The sequence below is a fragment of the Phyllostomus hastatus genome, unplaced genomic scaffold (assembly GCF_019186645.2).
Source record: "Phyllostomus hastatus isolate PE091 unplaced genomic scaffold, TTU_PhHast_1.1 phas_scaffold_39, whole genome shotgun sequence".
Taxonomy (NCBI): Eukaryota; Metazoa; Chordata; class Mammalia; order Chiroptera; family Phyllostomidae; genus Phyllostomus; species Phyllostomus hastatus.
In genome coordinates this window covers 13,154,140-13,174,959 of record NW_025334028.1, presented here as the reverse complement: position 1 = coordinate 13,174,959, position 20,820 = coordinate 13,154,140, and the positions used below count along the sequence as shown (strand labels likewise).

Here is a 20,820-nt window from a genome sequence, read left to right as displayed (position 1 = left end):
AATTCATCAGTGGGCCTTGACCTTTACCTATCTTTATATTATAAAATCTAAACTTAACATACAAGGCTTTTCATTATTTGAACCCACACTGCCTATTTACATTCCTTTCCTACCAGTCCTACTCGTACATTCAATGCACTGGCAGTCATGGATTGATGTGATTGCAGATACCATATGACTTATGGTTTTGTGGTTGTCAGTCTGGTTAGCACAGTGTCTGGTGTTAAAAATTCCTTGAAGTCAATGACTCATCTCTATTCATTTTACTGAAAATAATGTCTGTGGTCATAATTTGTATATAGTAAGAAAGCAATATTATTGAGTGTTTACAAAGTAATTGAATATTAGAAATATGATAGTTCACTGAGTATTTTCTGACTGCCGTATTTAAGAAGAGGTATTAACTGTTTCCAAAGTCTTTAACAGTGCTACAAAGAGCACTTGATATTAGGATAAGCAGGCCTATGTCTGTGTAAAGTGGTACTCGTCAATATGACCAGACAAGTTATAATATTTTGTCTTTGGAGAAGTAAAACTCTGTACCCCCGATACACAGGAGAATGTGATTTTAGTATTCAGTGTTTATCCAGATCTGCTTTTAGAAAATGACCTATTTTTAAAAACACACACAAAACTCCTTTAAATGAAAGTTTAGGAAAGAACGGGACATTTAAGTGTCTCTGTAAAAAAAATCATGAGGATTTCAATATAAATTGCTGAGGAGAGAAAGCAAAGTGGAGACCTGAAAACCTTCCACACAGAAAAGTATGCTTTCAGGCATGGAACATTTATGTAGTGGTAAACTACTATGGTGTTTAACTATGCAGTTAGCACTTATCGGAATGGTAGAATAATCATAGGTTTAAAGAAACAGGATGGAGTCCATTTAAATTGTAATTTAGATTTTTGCTTTATCCCTTTGGTGTAAGCAGGAAGTCAGTGTGACTTTCAGTGAAGCGTCTCTGTAATAGACAGTCGGGGGAGTGCCTACCTAATGTCTGTTTCTGTTCAGCTGACTCTGGTCAATGCTGCAAAATTGATCATGGCTTCTATAATGCATTCATTAGCCTCACTTTCAGGCAGGCTTGCTCTACCAGAAGGCCAAGGCAAAGATAAGGAAAAACGGTTTGTTTATAGACTCCTCTTTCAACTCCACATGCTCTGCCATTCTTTGGGAGTAAGCTGTGGTTTCTCTAAGGTTCTTCCAGATTCTGCAACAGTTTGGCAATGTCCACTGGATCTAGTTGTTCAGTCAAAGGAATCATGATAGGCCTCTTAGAACTGACATTTGAAGAAGTCTGTAGTCTGCTGGAGGTCTAAGAATATACATATTGATTCAACACTTTGGTTGACATTTTGATGAATTTCACCAACTAGTCTTTACATTTAATTGTCTTATAGTTGTGGCCATTGTTTGTTTTACTTAAGGTGAAGTTTCTTTTCTCTATTTATTTTTGGTTTTGTGTAAGTTTCAAGGAGGAAGCATAAGTAGAAGCACTTTCATTTTGCCAACCTGAAAATTTAAAGCTATATTTGTGAAAAATTGTGTCAAGAAAAGCATATCTTTCAAGTAGATATCTAATAGCCATGGTTTAATTTCTACAGCTTCAGAATAATTCTGAAGTCTCTGTCCATAAGAGGATCTAAATCCAGACTTCAGTAAAGCTTTTCCCTTATATCTACTCAAGAATTAACTTAATTACTGAGATATTTACTTATACAAAATTTAGTGACTGAAATGTGTTTGAAATAATGGGCCATGTAATTTAAGCTGAATTTATAAAATTCACATAATTATTGCTTACCTACCATGTGCAAAGCATCTCTTTAGACACAGAGAATACATTAGCAAGCAATAGACCAAAGTCTCTGCTCTTATGAAGCTTATATTCTAATGGGGATGCAATAAGCAACATGTAATAGATAATTAAGAAAATATGTAATATGTCAGATGGTGAAATGTTCTGTGGGAAAAAAAGCAGGGAAGGAGAGAAGTAATACTGGTAAGGTACTAGGGGAATAGCATTTGCCCATTTAAATAAGATGATCAAAAGGCTTCACTGACAAGGGAACATTTGAGAAGAGACTTGAAGGATATGAAAGAGCAAGCAATGAAGACACTGAAAGAAGAGCATTCCAGGCAGGGAGAAGAACAGTAAAAAGGCCTTGAGATAGTAGTATATCTGGTCTGTTTGATGAGCAGATTGAAGGCCAGTGTGGTTGAGTTACTGTGATCAAGGAAGAAAGTTAAGAAAGATGAGGCTACAGGGGTAACAAGGGACCAGATCATGTATACTCTTAAAGGTCATTGGAAGGACTTTAACTTTTATTCTGATAGTATTTTAAAAGAAAGTATTGAACAGAAGAGTGACATGATCTGACTTGTGTGTATTTCAAAAGAATTACTTTAACTCCTGGGCAGAGAATAGACTGTTGAAAGGGAGTTTATCACCATAGTCCACTTAAGCAGTGATGGAGGCTTGAACCAGGGAAATGGTAGTAAAAGTGGTGAAAAGAACTGAAGGGTAACTTAGGATATGATAGAGCAACATGATAAGCAGCGCTTAAGACTCCAGTTAGGTACAAAGTGTCGTGGGAGTAGATGAGCAAGAGAGGTAAAAGTATAGGGGCCTGTGAACAGAGATTTGGGTGTTTACATTAGGAATTTGTGATGTGGAACAGTCTGGACTGATGATGAGATTTAGACCGTGTTTATGAGAACAAATAACTGAGTGGAAGAGAAAATCATTGGAAAGGAGATGGTTAAGGGATGATGGAAAAGAGAATAATGGTTTGTCCATATTGACCCTGAATTTACCCAGGAGGAAGGCCTGGTCTGCCTAGTATATATGTATTATTTATGTACTTTAAGTATAAGTTATATATATATGGGTTAATGTAGAGCCTCAGACATGTACACACACAAAACAGTATGGTTAATATGTTTTTAAATATCTATCTAGAACAATCTAGATGAGTATCACCTTATTCCAAAACATCTTGTAAGGCTGTCTTTATTGGACAGTGTTGCTGTTGCTCATATATCTTTGGGAATTTCTTTGTAAATTGCCTGAAGAACATATGTTATTCATGTGCCGTATTTTTCCATATATCAGTGGACTGGGCAATCTTTGTACTTTAATACTTTATTTGATTATGGGAAATAATTAGTAGTCATTTTGAGCCACAGAAGGTCACTAAGTTGGAGCATGGTGGTTAAATACTAACTTTGGGATTTTAAACTGAAATTTGTCAAAAAAATTATACCAATTTTCCTGTGTGACTTATAAGCAAACTCTTGCAACAGTTATTTTAAAACAAAATTCTCAACAAAAGCAAAATATTAGAATAGATCTCTACAGTGATTAGTTTAAGGGATGCAATCACTTATCAATATATAGCAAGTTAGATTACAAAGCTCGGCCTTATTCCTGTGAAGTCATTTTCCAAGTAAATTGATATAACACATAAACTTTGTAAAACATTCCCATGTCTTTTTCATACTCAGAAACATTGCATATGTCTCCATGTTTTCATTTAGGTATATAATCTAAACAAGATAACTTCAAAAAATATTCACTTTTTTAGAAATTTAATATCTACTCTGTGTAAAGCTCTGGACTAAGCACTGGGCCTCTTCAAAAAATAAGTAAAACATGTCAGTGCAGGAACAGAGGGACAAAGGAAGAAGGGCGCTCTATGCCAGATCTGGCGCTAAGTTTTTCGTGTACATTATCTCATCTACTTCTCACAGTGAACCTATGAAGTACGTGATCTTAATTCCCCTTTGTAGTTGAGGAAATCTATGGCGTCTATTCATCAGGGTCAACGGCAATAAATGACAGAGCTGGGCTTTGAACTCAAAGTACTAATTAGGCCAAGTATAGAACTAACCAAAATCTTAGTTTTAAATGGGAACATCAGTGCCATGAACATTTCTGCACTTATTCATTCAGTACATATTTTTGCAGCTTAGTGTCAGGGAAGTACTTGAGTTCTGTTCTTCTGACTGCAGTCCTACATGCTTGCACTACCCCTAGCCTTCTCTATAGCCCCTCAAAAATACTCCAAACTCATTAGCCATGGACTCATAATAGGAATAGAAAGTGTTCTGACTTTTATATCATTGTCTGATGCTTTGAGACTTGGCTGCATTGTCTCTTTGTGTTGGTTACCTTACATGGTGAAATGACTGACTTGTGCCCACTGAAATCTACATGTTATTATTTTGAAAACCTAGGAACTCAGAGGTAGCACTAAATTAAAGTTTACTTGCTGATTTCTTCATACAAAACCTTTCTTTGGAGAGTGAGGTATATGTTTTAGATTAGTTCTGAGTTTGAAAGTTAAAAAAGATTAAATGATGTTTAAGAAAAACAAAGATAAAATAGCATGATAGAATTTTGTTTACTTCCATGACCCAAATGGGCACTTTCTAGCCGTGGAGACTGATTAGATTACCAGTAAGTATAAATAAAGCCTTAAGTAATAAAAGCAGTATTAAAGGCTTTTGCTTAGCCTAGGATATGTTTATGGCTCCAGTTTTTAGATCATAGCCACATATTTACAATTCAGATTGCTGTTAATTTCTTCTCTCCAGATGTTCTGTTTTGTATTGTTTACAGATAAACACTAGAACGTCATGTCTGCTCAGGAGTCATTGGACTAAATTAGAATCAGGGGCGTCCAACCTTTTGGCATCTCTGGGCCATGCTGGAAGAAGAAGAATTGTCTTTGGCCGCACATTAAATACATTGTGAAACAGTCACACAAAAAAATATCATAAGGTTTTAAGTAAATTTACAGTTTTGGGTTGGGATGTATTCACAGCTGTCCTGGGCTGCATATGGCCCACAGGCCACAGGTTGAACACCCCTGGTAACTATATCTGCCATGTGCTTAATTTCTTCTTTGCTATAATGAGGATTATTTAACAGAAAACAGACTAAATTGTTTTGGTTATGAAATCATTATGCTATATAATTTTTAAGATGCTTACAATGAGATGACAATATTTTGGAACCCACACTTCAGAACTTGCCTACTTTAAATCATTAGTGCATATATTTGGCAAACAGAGGCACTGAGTAAATAATTGAATATTGGTGGATTTTCACAGATCCCTTGTAGTTGATTTAGAATGGATTTCTGCTATTTCCTTCAGTTGGCTGCCTAGGAATAAAAGTAAATTTATATGGAACCAAAAAAGACCCCAAATAGCCTCAGCAATCTTAAGAAAGAAGAACAAAGTTGGAGGGAACACAATACCTGATATCAAACTATTCAAGACCATTATAATCAAAACAGTCTGGCACTCGCCTAAGAACAGACACATAGATCAATGGAACAGAATAGAGAGCCCAGAGATAAACCCATGTCTTTATGGTCAATTAATATTTGACAAAGGAGGCAAGAGCATACAATGGAGTAAAGACAGTCTCTTCAATAAATGGTTTTGGGGGAACTGGACTGGTACATGCAAAAAAATAAAATAGACTACCATACTATATACTGAAATAAACTCAAAATGGATAAAAGACTTAAATATAAATCATGATACCATAAAAGTCTTTGCGGAAAACATAGGCGGTAAAATTTCAGATACCTCATGTAGCATTATTTTTGCTGATATATCTCCTAGAACAAGGGAAATAACAGAAAAAATAAACAAATGGGACTATATCAAATTAAAAAGCTTTTGCACAGCTAAAGAAACTCTCATCAAAATGAAAAGGAAACAGACCATATTGGAGAACACATTTGCCAATGGCACATCAGACAAGGGTTTAATCTCCAAATTACATAAAGAACTCATATGACTCAACATAGGGAAGACAATCCAATTAAAAAGTGGGCAAAGGACCTGAACAGACGCTTTAAGGAAGGCATACAGGTGGCCCACAGACATATGAAAAAATGTTCGACTTCCGGGCAAGATGGAGGCATAGGTGGACGCACCGTACCTCCACACACAACCAAGATTGGAACAACAACAATTTAGAGGCAGAATCACACCCAGAACTGATGGCAAATTTATCTGAATGGAAGTCGGACAGCCAAGAACTTGAAATAGACCCATTCATCCAGACCGGTAGGAGGGGCGGAGACAAGCAGCTGGGTGCTGGTTGCGGCTCGGGTCGTGGTGCGGAGAACAGGGAGAATTGGGCACACAAGGCAACCGGGAACGTGTAAGGCATCTGCGGCGCACAAGATCGCAGCGGGTGGACCCTGAGTACGCAAGCGGCAGCTAGCAGACCCAGTGAGGTGGCGATTGTGGAGCAGGGCAGAGCACACAACCCAGGATCCCAGGGAAGGGACTGAGGTCCCATGGAGAACAGAGCTACTGCCATTGTTCCTTCTCCACACTGCCCTCACATACAACGTCACAATCTAGCGACTGGGGTGCCCAGCCCTGGTGAACACCTAAGGCTCCACCCCTCATGGTAACTGGAGTGACCAGACCAAAAAAAAAAGAGAGAGAGAGAGAGAGAGATGGCTCAAATAGAAGAACAAATCAGTGCCCCAGAACTCATCCTTTTGAGCAACCAAGAGATAGCTAACCTATTAGATGCACAGTTCAAAACACTGGTGATCAGGAAGCTCGCAGAATTGGTTGATTTTGGTCACAAATTAGATGAACAAATGCAGGTTACCATAAAAGAAATGAAGGAAAATGCACAGGGAACCAATAGTGATGGGAAGGATACTGGGACTCAGAACAATAGAGTGGACCAGAAGGAAGAAAGAAACAACCAAACAGGAAAGAATGGAGAAACAAGAAGTCAAAAAAATGAGGAGAAGCTTAGGAACCTCCAGGACATCTTTAAACATTCCAACATCCAAATTATAGGGGTACCAGAAGGGGAAGAGGTAGAGCAACAGATTGAAAATGTATTTGAACAAATAATAAAGGAGAACTTGCCCATTCTGGCAAAGGAAATAGACTTCCACAAAGTCCAGGAAGCTGAGAGTCCCAAAGAAGTTGGACCCAAGAAGAAACACACCAAGGCACATCATAATTACATTAGCCAAGGTAAAAATGAAGGAGAGAATCCTAGAAGCAGCAAGAGATAAGGGGACAGTCACCTACAAAGGAGTTCCCATCAGACTGTCAGCTGATTTCTCAAAAGAGACCTTGCAGGCAAGAAGGGGCTGGAAAGAAGTATTCCAAGTCATGAAAGGCAAGGACCTCCATCCCAGATTGCTCTATCCAGCAAAGCTTTCATTTAGAATGGAAGGGCAGACAAAGTGCTTCTCAGATAAGGTCAAGTTAAAGGAGCTCATCATCACCAAACCCTTATTTTATGAAATGTTAAAGGGACTTATCTAAGAAAAGAAGATAAAAAAAACATGTATAGTAAAATGACAGCAAACTCACAATTATTAACAACCACACCTAAAGCATAAGCAAACAAGTAGAACAGGAACAGAACCACAGAAATGGAGCTCACATGGAGGGTTAGCAACAGGGGAGTGGGAGGAGGAGAGAGGGGGAAAAGGTATAGAGAATAAGTAGCATAGAACGTAGGTTGAAAATAGATAGGGGGAGGGCAAGAATAGTACGGGAAATGTAGAAGCTAAAGAACTCACAAGTATGACACATGGACATGAACTAAAGGGGGGGAAGTGGGTGGGAGAGGGTGTACAGAGTGGAGGGGGAGTGAAGCGGGAATAGGACAACTGTAATAGCATAATCAATAAAATATATTTTTAAAAAAGAAAAAATGTTAAACATCACTAGCCATCAGAGAGATGCAAATTAAAACCACAATGAGATCACCTCACACCTGTTAGAATGGCAATCATTAATAAATCAACAAACAAGTGCTGGTGAGGATTTGGAGAAAAGAGAACCTTAGTATACTGTTGGTAGGGATGTAGACTATTGCAGCCACTATAGAAAACAGTATGGAATTTCTTCCTCAAACTGAAAATGGAACTGCTTTTGACCCAGCAATTCCACTGCTGGGAAAATACCCAAAGAATCCCAAAACACCAATTCAAAAGAATTTATGCACCCCAATGTTCATAGCCCCACTATTTTCAATAGCCCAGATTTGGAAACAGCTTAAGTGTCCATCAGTAGATTAGTGGATTAAAAAAAAAAAAAACTGGCACATCTATATAATGGAATTCTATGCAACAGAAAGAAAAAAGGAATTTCTACCTTTTCCAACAGCATGGATGAAACTGGAAAATTATGCTAAGTGAAATGAGCCAATAGGTGAAAGACAAATACCAGATGATCTCACTTATAAAAGGAATCTAGTGAACAAAACAAACTAATGAAAAAAAATAGAACCAAAGACACAGCATCATGGAATAGACTGACAGCTACAAAAGGGGAAGGGGGAAGGTGGAAACTGATTGAAAGAAGGCAAAGGGATTAGTCAAAGAACCGATGTGAAGGACCCAGGGGCATGGACAATGTGAGGGGACTGATTATGGAAGTGGGTGACAGGCTGTGTGGAGGAGGGCAAAAGGGGGAAAAGTGGAACAACTCTAATAGCATAAGCAATAAAATGAAAAATACAGTTATATAAATAGATATTTATGTAGAATGAAAAAAATGTTATACTTCTGCAGACCAGAGTTGCTTACAAAGGATCCCTCCAGGGGCAGTTCTTAACCAATAACTGAAGAAGATGGGGTATAAATTAACAGCTCTTTAATTCCTTGGTTGAAATAATTCTGGGGTGTGTATTTCATAGTGTTTTCTAGAACTTTACCTGAAGCGGAAGCTTCAGAACCACTGTAATAATTCTAGTACTTAATAATGACACCCCGTACTCCACCTTCTCCCTCTGCTGTTACTCTATTCCCTTGATGATCACCCAAATAAACTACTTGCCCACAATCCTTGTTTTAGGCTCTACTTCTGTTTGAGTGGCCGAGAGCCCAAGTAAGACATCTCAAATTCTGCAGCCTTTATGAAGCCTTCTGCCATCCTCCAGGTACAGGAGGACACTCCATCTCTTCTTTTGTCTTGGGGTGCTTTCTTTTTCCTCTTAGAACATGCTTTACCTTCTCCTGCAGGTGACTTGTACTTTTTTTCTCCCCTCTTTTATTGCATTGTAAGTTCTTTAAAGATAAGAACAGTCTCTTATATTTACTTAAACATTATCTTTTTTTTCTAAAAGTTGTGGAGCAACTTACATTCTTATACCTTCTAAAGCATTTGTGCTGGTTCCTAATACTTACTCAAAAATGTCAAATGAATTATACCATGTATGATTCAATGTATGATTTATGTATGTCTAAATAAAATATAATTCAAACTTATTTCAGGAAAGTCATGGTAACTGTTCTGGGTACTAGTAATGGTTCACATTTCTAGAGTGTATAATAAAAGTTTGCATAACAAAACGCCATGTAACTAATATGCCAGATTAATCAATTTTCTGCATTCTCGTTTAAAGCATACTGACTGCTGTCCATGGCAACTCTGAGTGCTTGTGTTTGATAGACCAGTCTCTTACATACTTTTCATGATTGGTTTTACTATATGCTAACCAAGAGTCAATTGTGTTTATTTCAAAACTATTAATGTCATTTTTAATGGTACCTTTGTAATCTAATTAAACAAATGCAATGTGAATTCAACATTATAGCTACTGGTATTTCTAGGAAAATGGTGTCAAACTAAGTAATAAAAGCTTCTGTTATGGACTTCAGAATCTTAATAGCTTAAAACAATCAAAGTTTACTTCTCACTTACTTCACAGACCAATGGGTTAAGCAGCCTTATTCCATTTTGCCCCAACAATCTTCAAGATTGCCTCAGCTGGGAAAAAAAAGGGGGGGGGTGAGAATAAACGTGGAATACTTTTATGCCTACATCTGCAAATGACTTAAACATTTCTGCTCCCATTCCAATGAATAGACTCAATCATATGGCTCCCAACCTAACTGGAAGGGAGGCTGTAAATGGTAGTCTTCCCGCTGCCTAGGGAGAAGACATGGTTATGTGAACAGAAAGAATTATCTGTGTTGCAAAAGCTATGCTGAATGTGTTGGAAAGATTCAATAAAGGTTGAAGTCTTCATGTTTTCACTCCACATAAATGATGTATTATTACTGTGGTTTATAAAAGGAAGAAAGTGTGGAATTACAAAATTATGGCTATTCCCAAAGACCCACATCAGAAGACTTGGAAATAAAAGAACATTTGAGGATTTTATTGTAAAAAACTATTTTGAGTAGGTATCATTAATATGTATTTTTTAATGATTTTCTGTTTTAGTTTGTTTTTCAAGTCATCTAACCTGCAACATTTTGTGATCTGATTAAATAGGAAGGGTTCTTCTAGAAAGACATTAATTGTGTGATTAAGAGCAGGCCTCTGGAGATAGACTGTAGTTTCAAATTCCAGCTGTACCACTTATTGGGTATAAGACATTGAGCAAGCTACTATCCTTTCTGTACCTGAGTTTTTATACATGAGAAATTTGTATAGTAAAATACATATTGTATAGGGTTATTGGGAGTATCAAAAATGAATAAATGTATAATAAGCACTTAGAAATGCCACATGTGCAGCAAGTGCTGTATAAGTGACATCCAGAGTTGTTATTTTGATTATCAACATCATCATTATTGTAAAACTTAACTCCACAGTTTTCTACTGAGTGACCACACTGTGAGTGACACTATAATAAATACTTGTGTAATTTAAAGTAATTTCTGGTTGGAAACAGAGAACAACCATGGCTAATATTACACTAACAAACCAGAAAGAAAAGAAAAAGTAAAGGAATTTTTTGGAAGGACATGGGGGTACTTAACAGACTATAAAGCAAAGCCGAGCACATCAGCAAGATGGCAGGCTATGAGACCCCAACTCTTGTCCCTTGAAAAAAAAATAATTTGATAACTATTACGGATGAAAATCATTCTGGAAAAGCTCTAGAGTACATTAAAGAGCTCCAGTGACTCCATGGAGCTCTAAAGCCAAGGAAGGCCACATAGATAAGTATAGGAAGCATTTTACCTGCATCACAGGCCGGCACAGCTTGGCACCAAAAGGGATGCCCTTGTCTGTGACTTCCCCCTGTGAAGGTAAAGGAGAGAAAAAGGACTCTAGTAGCCCTCACTGTCACTGTGGACACCCACAATCTGTAACTGAACACAAGTGTGGCTGTCTGCCACAATGAAAGCCAACTCAAGAGACGGTGTTAGTGAAAAGGAAAGTGGTTTATTCAAGATGCCATCAAGCTGAAAAGATGGCAGACTCTTGCCTCAGTGTCCATCTTAACATCTCAGTGCAAGCAGAGATGTTTATAAGGAAGGAGAGGGAAAGCAGAACAAAGAGATTAAGGGGAGGGGGTTGAAAATTCTCTACATGCAGACCAGCACAGTCCATTTCGATAAGGACCTCAAAACTGGTCAGGCAGTTGTCTGGTATGTGTCATCCTGGTTTTGCAGTTGAAGGTCAGCAAATCTCCAAGAGCTGAGATGACTGAAGGTTGGAGTGTGTATCTCTCGAAGTTAGTTCCTAGGATTCTTATACACACATGCTATTTATCTACAAGGTACATATTAGTCAGAGACAGTATTTACAGAAACAATGTCAAAAGAATGGTGCGGTGGGTTACAGTTCCCCACTATTACAAATTTTCACCACTGAAGACCCCCAGAAGTCTTTGCTGACCCTTACAACAAGGGAGTGCAAACACCAATGCAAGACAATACTGGCATCACCAGAGAAACACAATAAATTTTTAGTAGTTGATTCTCAAAGAGATGGAGATCTGTGAATTACCTCACAAATAATTCAAAATAATTGTTTTAAAGAGGGTCATCAAGCTACAAGATAACACAGAGAGACAGTTCAACAAAATCAGGAAAACAATACATGAACAAAGTGAGAAATTCAACACAAAGACAGAAATCATAATAAAGAACCACACAAATTCTGAAGCAAAAGAATACAATAAATGAAATGGAAAAATGCAATAGAGAGCACTGCATCACATGCTCGTGTGGTATCTCATGAGGTTAGAGAAGTAGGCAAGAACTGGATCATTAAGGGCTGTGTAAATTATCAGTGGCTAAAGAATTTGGATTTTATTCCGTGAATTGGTAGAAGAATGACATCATCTGTTTGACATACACAAAACTCCTAGAAGGCAGAATGATTGAGGTATTTTAGGTGAATGATGTTGGTTATCACTGGGGTGGCTGTGTACATGAAGAAGAGAATGAATCCCAGTTTATTTTGGAGTTTGCTGACTAGAATTGCTAGTGGGTTTGATGGTGGGAGGTATGGGAAAGGGAGGAATCAGGTAGACTCCTGACATTGGCTTGAGCAACTGGGTGCCATCTGCTAATATGGGGAAAAAACTCAAGGACTGAAAGGATTTTTTTGCTGATAAATCAGAAGCTCAGGCTTGAACATACTAAAGTTAAGTGCATATTAGACAACCAAGTAGAATTGACAAGTAGGCAGTTAAATATAAGTAGCTCAGAAGAAATGTCAAAAATAGTGACACTGATTTGAGAGTCATTAGCTTATTGATTGTATTTAAAAACCATAAAAGTGCAATGAGATCATAGTATCATTTGGGAAAAGACTTCTCTGCATCAGCCTTTGAGTCACTCCAACTTTGTTTCATTCATTTACTCAACACAGTTTATTGAGCTCCTACTGCACCAGGCACTTTTCTGTTGCCATTATAGTTATAGTAGTGAATAAAGGAGGCCAATTGTTCACCTTCATAGAACTTCTATTTAATAGAGGATACAGAAAATTCACCAGTAATCAATAGATATATAACTTTATTGTATAAAGGATAAGGCGACTATGTGGACTTGGTCAGTGAGGCAGGCTAATTTTTATCCTACCAGTGATGGTGTGGCAGCTAATAGAAGAGAGCAGTTCAAGAAAAAGCAGTCATCTGGGTGAGATATTGCTGAGAACCCAAGTTAGAAGGTGACTAAGCTGTGACTGTTATCAGCACTTTCTGTGCAGTAATGACAAAAACAGATTTGTGGGCAATGAAGATGAAGGAATGGAGATAGTGAATGAAGACTGCTGTTTCGAAGGAGTTAGCTACACAGGAAAGCAAAACAGTGGGACCACAGCTAGTGGGAGAAGTGAAATTACGGAAGTGTTGTTGAGGTGAAAACGGAGGACTCAGTAACTATTTTAAAAATAGAACTGATTAGGCTTGTTAGGAGTCTGTGAAAGGGAGGTGCCAAGGAGGCTGACTGCAGAGGGCAGGTTTGGTGGTACCTGAAGATCAACTTGTCAATAATAAACTCCTAAGTTTCTGGTTTGAAAGAAAATAAAAACAAACAAAAAAGGTATAATTACAGAGCATGTTTGTGGTTAATGGGAATGAGGTAGTGCAGAGAGAGTGGGAGGGGATAATTTGAAGGAGTGAAGTTCTTGAGCAGGTAAGAGGAGATAAGATCCAGGATAAACAGGCACAACCTTTAAAAAGTTTTATCTTAAAAATATTTCTCACTTAACTCCATAATGTATCTGTTTTAAGAGAATCCATTAAGTTATTACCAGTTACTTATTAAGCAGCTAGTTGAATTATTTCTCGCAAGAAACCTGAGTAACAGTGGCCCTGGGGGAAGTGTTCCCTCTGTCCCGAGGCTCTGGATCCTCGTCGCACTGGCCACCTGGTGCACGCCAGGGTTTCAGCAGCATTCCGGGGGGCACTGAGGATGCGTCTCTGAACAGGTGGTGGTTACCTTTTTGTCCGTAAATGCTTCTTCCCAGAAGAATCATAAATTCTTGGAACTCAAGGTCTAGACAGGATTCTTACAGCTCGTCTAATCAACCCCATCCCTTATTACAGACCTTAGAACTGAGGGGAGAGGTCCAAGAGGTTAAAACGCTTGCCTGATTTCTCACAACTGGTTAGTTAAAGAACTTGGATGGGAAGCCAGATAGATCTCTTCTCACTCCTAGTTTAGTCCTCTGACTACTAAACTTTACTTTGTTGCCTGAATTTAAAGTCATAAAACAAAAAGTAAACACTCATATAGATGGCATTTTCAGATAAAAGTTTACAGAACATGCTTTCATAGTGTTATAGGAAACAGCTATCAGCCATATACTTATTAATTCACAGAAAAAAAGGAAAATAGTATTAAATAAATACTTTCAGTTTTAGTTTGTACATAAGGAAGAATTACAGATGTTTATAAACACAGACAGTGATAAACACAGGTCAACTATTTCTATTAATTTCCCTTACGAGTCAGCTTTTTTCCTTCTTATTGCATTCTAACATTTACATACCAATAGTTTAAAAGGGGGGTAGAGGATTAAGTGTAATTATATTACTCAAATTACGCAATGGATTATGCTCTTAATCACTTTGATCTTCTAAATGTCATGCTAGATATAGTTTATTTCTCTCACAATGAGTCAGAAGTGGGAATGGGTTCATTCGCTATTTCCAGTAAGTTGCTTTCCACCAACAGGTGTTGTGACTGGTGGGAAAGAGGACTGGAATGCACGCTTATTTGGAGATCTCAGAAATGTACCCTGGGGTTCTCACATAGGGCTGTACGTGAGGCCACAGGCAGCTGAGAGTGTTGGCAGCACAACAGCTACTCACCAGCTTAGAAGAGGCCCTTGAATCCCCTCTGAGTCTGGGAATATTGTTCCCTGGCATGAAGCTGAGAACAGGTGCTGTGTACAGCCCTGTGGTCCAAGCACGGGTCTCAGCTCCACCACTGTGCAATCTTCAGCACATCACCTCAGGATCCAAGTCCTTCATCTGTAAAATTGGAAAGGGAGTGAGGAGTTGACCAAATTTTGATCTTTAGAAATTGTTTTGGCTTTATAATGCTATAGCTCTACAATCTATTGACTGAATGGGTAAAGTATATTGGATGGGAAGTCATATATAAAGATGAGAGCTCAGGCCTTAAAGTTTTACAGATCCATCATTGAGTCCTTTGTGCTATTTGGCAAGTTACTTCATTTCTATAAGCTTTCCTTGCGTTATACTTCAAAGGGCAATGGTGCTAATAGTACCTAATTCATAGGGCTATTGTGGGGGAAGTGGCATTATGAATTCAGTCTTTAGAATGGTGCCTGATACATCCTATCATTCAGTAAATATTTGTTAGTAGTAAGTAGTATTTTTATTTTCTTTGGGAGCACTTTATCATAATAATATACTATTCCCTGAAAAATAAATGAATATAATTCAAACAAGCTTTAATAATACTATAAAGTATGTAGACTACAATTTTTAAAAAATATTATAATCTATTAACTAAAGTAAAATAGGGTGAAAACCCATAATTTAGACAATTGAATTGGAGGTATGATGGGGGAAGATATGGGACACAGATGTAAAGGTTATGAAGCAAGTGAAAGAAATATGACTTATTTCCTCCTTTGCTTTATTGTTGTATGTAATCTTCCTCTTACATATTTTTGTTCTCTCAGCTTGAAAATAGAATCCTCCATGGAAAATTTATCCAAGTAAATAGCTATTCAATTGGGGTCCTATATTATTTTTTAAGACAACATTGTTGTGTTTTTTTGTTATCATATAGAAATAAATAGTAAATCTATCCAACTCCATATGAGCCGCCTCCTTATAATTTCTGCTGTTATTTTTGTAAGTACGGTTTCAGCGTGAACCAAGGATTTAGGTGCATCATAATTTTGGAAATAAATATTCAGGTGTTTTTCCTCAGGATATTGGTAAGAAACCATCACTATTCAATAGTAGTTTGCTGAAGGACCTGAAGAAATTAGCTTAAGATAAAATAGTTATAGAAACAGAACCAACCCATAAAATACTATGGGAAAAGTTGGCACTCTAAGTTTGGTGGTTGGTATCTTGGATAACTAACTATCCGTTCTCCAAAGAAGAGTTGAGTTGTCTGTGGATGTGTAAGTGACATGATAGTGTAGATGAGATTTTTAATGGACATCTCTGAATATGTATGTCCTATATGTTCCACTTCTACCCCATCACCACCTTACCTTCACTGTTTTATGTGACAAATTAAGAAAACATTTTGGGCTCCTCACTACAATCTCCTTAGTGTCTGATGTGAACAGCCGAATCCAAAATGCCTTCTTGTTTCCCTGAAAAAGTTACTTTTTTACTACATTGTAATTTTTGGCTAGGACAGTATTCTTCAGTCTCTAACATTACTTTTATGCTTCTTTATCGGAGGCCAATTGTAAGAACTCCTTACCCATCCTTCTAACAAACGACTTAGAAAGAGACATGCAAAAACCATCTCCAAAAACTAAGGTAAGCTCTATCTGATCACTAGGCTTCCACATAAAAGGTGCAGTAAGGTTCCGCATGTTCTCGAGTGTCCATGATCTCTTGTTACTTCCATTTCTCTTAGCTTTTTTTTCTTTTCTGAACCTGGTGGTATAAAAAGTACTTTTTATTTAGTTCATTTAATCCAAGGTAATAGTCATACAAAAATTCTCTGGACACTTTTATTACTTAATAGGAAGTGATATTCTTAGTAGTAGTATTACTTCTCCATCAGTTGTTTCCACCTTACAGCCCAGGAGATAGTTAAAGTAAATCTGTCCTAGGCTATTACTTCAAAGGATAAAATAAAATGTCCAAACATAATTTTTTTTTCAGAATAGAAATCACTTCATTGATTTTTTATAATTATAAAATATAATTTTTACTTAAAATTTATAATTTATTAAGTAATTAATTATAATTAAATATATTTTCAAAAGTATAAACAATACATGATCAGTAGAAAGTGTTTTGGTCAATTATAAGAAGAAAAAATAAAAACTATCATACATATGACAGAATAAAGAGTCTAATATGTAAAATTTTGTTTTCCTTACTAAGAAAAATCCAAAATGCACTTAATTGTTTTGCCAGTGAAAAGAAAAACTCCTTTAGCCCATACTATGTGATGACAATTTGACCATTTGTTCAATCAGCAAAGTGATTACATTTATTTTAGAGCCCCTTTCCTAATCTTTAATCTTGTCTCTTGAGTAGAACTTCTGTTTAGTAGATGGATACAATATTCCTAACTGGCCATTATGACATTTTATAGAGCTACATTTTTTTCTAGTTATAAGACAAATGTTCTCCAAAATTTATTGAGTTCATTTAAGCAAAATTTAAAGGAATTCCAGTCTCTGATTTAATCACTGGATACTATAAAAATAATTATGCCTTTATTTGTAAAAGCAAGTCAAGTGAAGTATTGGGTCATTATTTAGTGTCTTCTTTATGGTAAGAGTCTACCATTTATTTTTAAAACAAATAAAAACATCTTTTTTAAAAACTTATTTCACCTTGAGGTTTCTGGAAAATTATTTTCACTATAATGCTATCCTTTCAGATTCAAACTATATTTTGTATCTTTTTCAGTGAAATATTTGCATATGCAAGCTTAAATATAATTAATTCCAATGTATAGTAGAAATTTTTACTGAGTCATTTATAAAATTCAGTGTCAACAATATAATCATCAAATAAATGCATTGAAAAAAATGTGGGATTTGAGGAAATTTTTATGGTAAGTTTTGCTTATTAGCTCCATTTATTTATAGTGGTATGAATATTTTTAGGTGAAGAGACCCTAAATGAATCACTTCCTAAATAATAGATACTATTGAAACCTATCATAAAAATTGTTTGAAGGGATTTATTACTCATTACATTAATGTCATTTAGAATATTCCAGATATATACAAAAATCAATAATTAGTATGCATTTATTATCTTCTGTCAGTCTTGCTGTATGGTTCATGACCAAACTAATTCAATAAAAAAATTGCTTCATCGGTTTAGCCTTGGTTTATAACTTTATTTCTTTGTGGCCTTACATGAGCAAGTTTAAGTTTACATGAATAAACTAGGCTGTGCTTAGTTTAGAGGTGATTAAACCTTTGTAATTTCAAATCCCAGACATGAGGCAAACAGAACTACCTACAAGAGATTCTAAGACACTAACTCTTTCGCCAAGATTTTTTTCTTTACATCTTTTTCTATCCAGTTGATCTTTGAAAGCTAAAGCTGAGAATACCTTTAAAATAGGGTGAGTGTGTCATTTCTAGAGTGGTTTAGGGAGCTATGAGAATGATGAGTATCCTTGCTATTACTGTAACTCCATTTGGCCTCCATAACTGTCTTTCCCAGGCACCTCTAGTTGTAACTGTATTTGCCTTGGACAGCTAAGTATTCTATCTCTACATGGCTAGAAATGTAAAATGGTAATACAGAGGTGGCATATGTACATTGGCTCTAGAGATGTCTCTCTAGTTTAAGTCATCTGTCTCTATGTGTGTTCCCTCTGTTAGCTGTTGTTTATGCTCTTAGGCAATGGGAAGGATTACATTTCTCTTCCTCAGGTAGGAAAGCCTCTTTTTGATTGAGCCCAAGCTGGGGGGGGAAAAAAAGATCACTCCAATATACATTGCCATGACACTTCTTGGACGAGCAGTAATCACCAGCTCTGGGAGCTCAAGGACACAGTCACACAGCCATTTCACGTCCAATAGTGTGTAGACTGCATATGCAGAAATCAGTGCAATACATGATACTGAAGAGAACATCTTTTTCTGCTACTTACTTCCAGACTTTCTCTCTGTTTTTATTTAAAGGCATATATTACAGACCACATACAGTTCAGTCTTTACTTTCTATCCATTCTGACCTCTACCTTTCAGTGATGTAGTTATTGATATGGTTAGATTGCAGGTCTACTGGTAGTCTCATGTTTTCTGTATGTTCATTCTGATTTTGTTTCTCTGTTGTTTCTTTCATGGCTCTTAGATTACTGGACTTTAAAAAATTCCATTCCATTTTAATTTGTCTTTTGGACTTTTAGCTATAGCTCTTTGCATTGTTTTTTTTTTAATTATTACAATACACATTCTTAACATTTCAGTCTACTCAGTGTTTTACTACTTTACATAAAATCTAACCATTTAACCATAGATTCATTTATTTTCCTTTATTTCTTCATACTATAATTGTCATATGCATTATATCTTAATAGCTTGACAACTCAGTGTTAAAATTCTTGCTTTAAAGGGTCATATGTATTTCAAATAAATCAAGAGAAGCACATTTTTTTTATATTTACACATACAAGGTCTGTCTGGGAAAAGTCCAACCATTGTTAATATAAAGAGAACGGTTTATGCTCCATTGATGTAACTTGGCAACCAAGGAGAGTGGACTGGAATGCACATGAGTGAACAGTGATGACTTCACTGTACTAGTCAGGGCAGTGGTAGGTACCATTGAGTGAGCATGTGTGCTGTGTGGCCATCACATTCAAAACAACTGAGCGAGTAGAGCAACAAATCTGCATCAAATTTTTCCTTAAGCTTAAACAGTCCTCCTTGGAAACTATTTTGATGATTCAGAAGGCCACAGCTGTGGGCACCTGGTGATTGGCATCTTCACAACAACGCACCTGCTTATGCATCATATCTCATGCAGAGTTTTTTGATGAAATATCAAATCACCCAGGTGACTTAACCCCCACTACAGCCCAGATTTGGCACCCTATGACTTCTGGCTTGTCTTAAAACTAAAATCACCTATGAAAGGGAAAAGATTTCAGGTCATCGATGAGATTCAGGAAAATATGACAGGGCAGCTAATACTGATTCCCATAAAGGATTTGGCAGTGTTTTTTGAACAGTATAAAAGATTCTAGAACTATACGTGGTCCCAAGGTGCCTACTTTGAAGGGGACTGAGGTATCATTGTCCTATGTACAATATTTCTTATATCTTCATTAAATGTCTCTATTTTTTTCTACTGTGTGGCTGGATACTTCCGGACAGACCTCATACATGTAGTTGTCATTTCTGACATGCTTGATTCTTCCTGAAGTTGTCAATTTCTGTAATTTCTGTACAACAGAATCTCCTTTAGCTTTTTTCATAGTTACAGATCTGCTGGTAATGAAATCTCAGTTTTGTTAATCTAAAGATGACGTTAATTTGGTTTTAAGTCTTTTTTTAACTCTTTTATTAACTTGATTGGGGTGACATTGGTTAATAAAATTATGTAAGTTTCAGGTGTACAATTCTGTAATACATCATCTGTATATTATGTGTTCATCACCCCACGTCAATTCTTCTATCACCATTTATGCCTCCTTTACCTTCTGCTACCTCCCCAGCCCCCTTTCCCTCTGGTAATCACCATACTGTTGTTTGTGTCTATGAGGTTGGCTTTGTTTGTTTGTTTGCTGAATTCCTGATTTTGTTCCAATCTTGGTCGGACAGAGCCACTAGGAGTCTGGCATGTGAAGCCTCCAGAACCTAGAGGGTAGTTCTAGTTGATTTCCCATGAGGGGGAAGTGCCAGTTAGGTTCACAGAGAAGTGGGGTATTGGCCCCCACCAGAAAGCCACACAGCTCACGTCATGGACACCCCCTGATTCTGGCTAGACCTCTATACCTTAGCTAAGGCCTGACTCCTCAGCAGGTTGTAAGCTCCTCAGGGTGGGGCAAGAGGGAATCCAGAGGGTGAAGGTATTGCTTTCCCCTATACTGATGCCATATGGAGGGGAGTGCTCTGCTGGAGAAAGATATGGGAAAATGCCTCAGCACAGGGATCCTGGTGGTTGTCCCTTCAGCTGTCTCTCCAGAGCCACCAGCCCCAGACTCTCCTCATGTGACTCTAGTTCATTCACCCTGCCTCTGCCAGGGCCCAGGGTGAGTAGCTAAGAATGAGATTTTGTGTGTTAGTCCTTTAAGAGAGTTCCTGAAGGACAGATACCCTGCTGCTTTTCACAGCCAGTTGTTATGTGGGTACTTTTCCCAGTTCTGGTGTTCTGGGCTAGGGAGCCCAGCTTCAGGTTGAGACCCCAT

At 37.2% G+C, this 20,820-nt stretch overlaps 1 protein-coding gene across 9 annotated transcripts in view; it reads left to right on the top strand.

The window, feature by feature from the left end:
• Nucleotides 1-20,820, top strand: part of FAM13A (family with sequence similarity 13 member A) — a 269,131-nt gene that overhangs the window by 94,609 nt on the left and 153,702 nt on the right. For 8 of the 9 annotated variants that reach the window (XM_045820022.1, XM_045820018.1, XM_045820023.1 and 5 more), the window contains one exon: nucleotides 16,164-16,244. The exons of the other annotated variant lie outside the window; for it this stretch is intronic. In XM_045820022.1, the coding sequence (XP_045675978.1) occupies nucleotides 16,164-16,244 (81 nt within the window). The remainder of the gene's footprint in view (nucleotides 1-16,163; nucleotides 16,245-20,820) is intronic. 9 annotated transcript variants of the gene reach the window in all.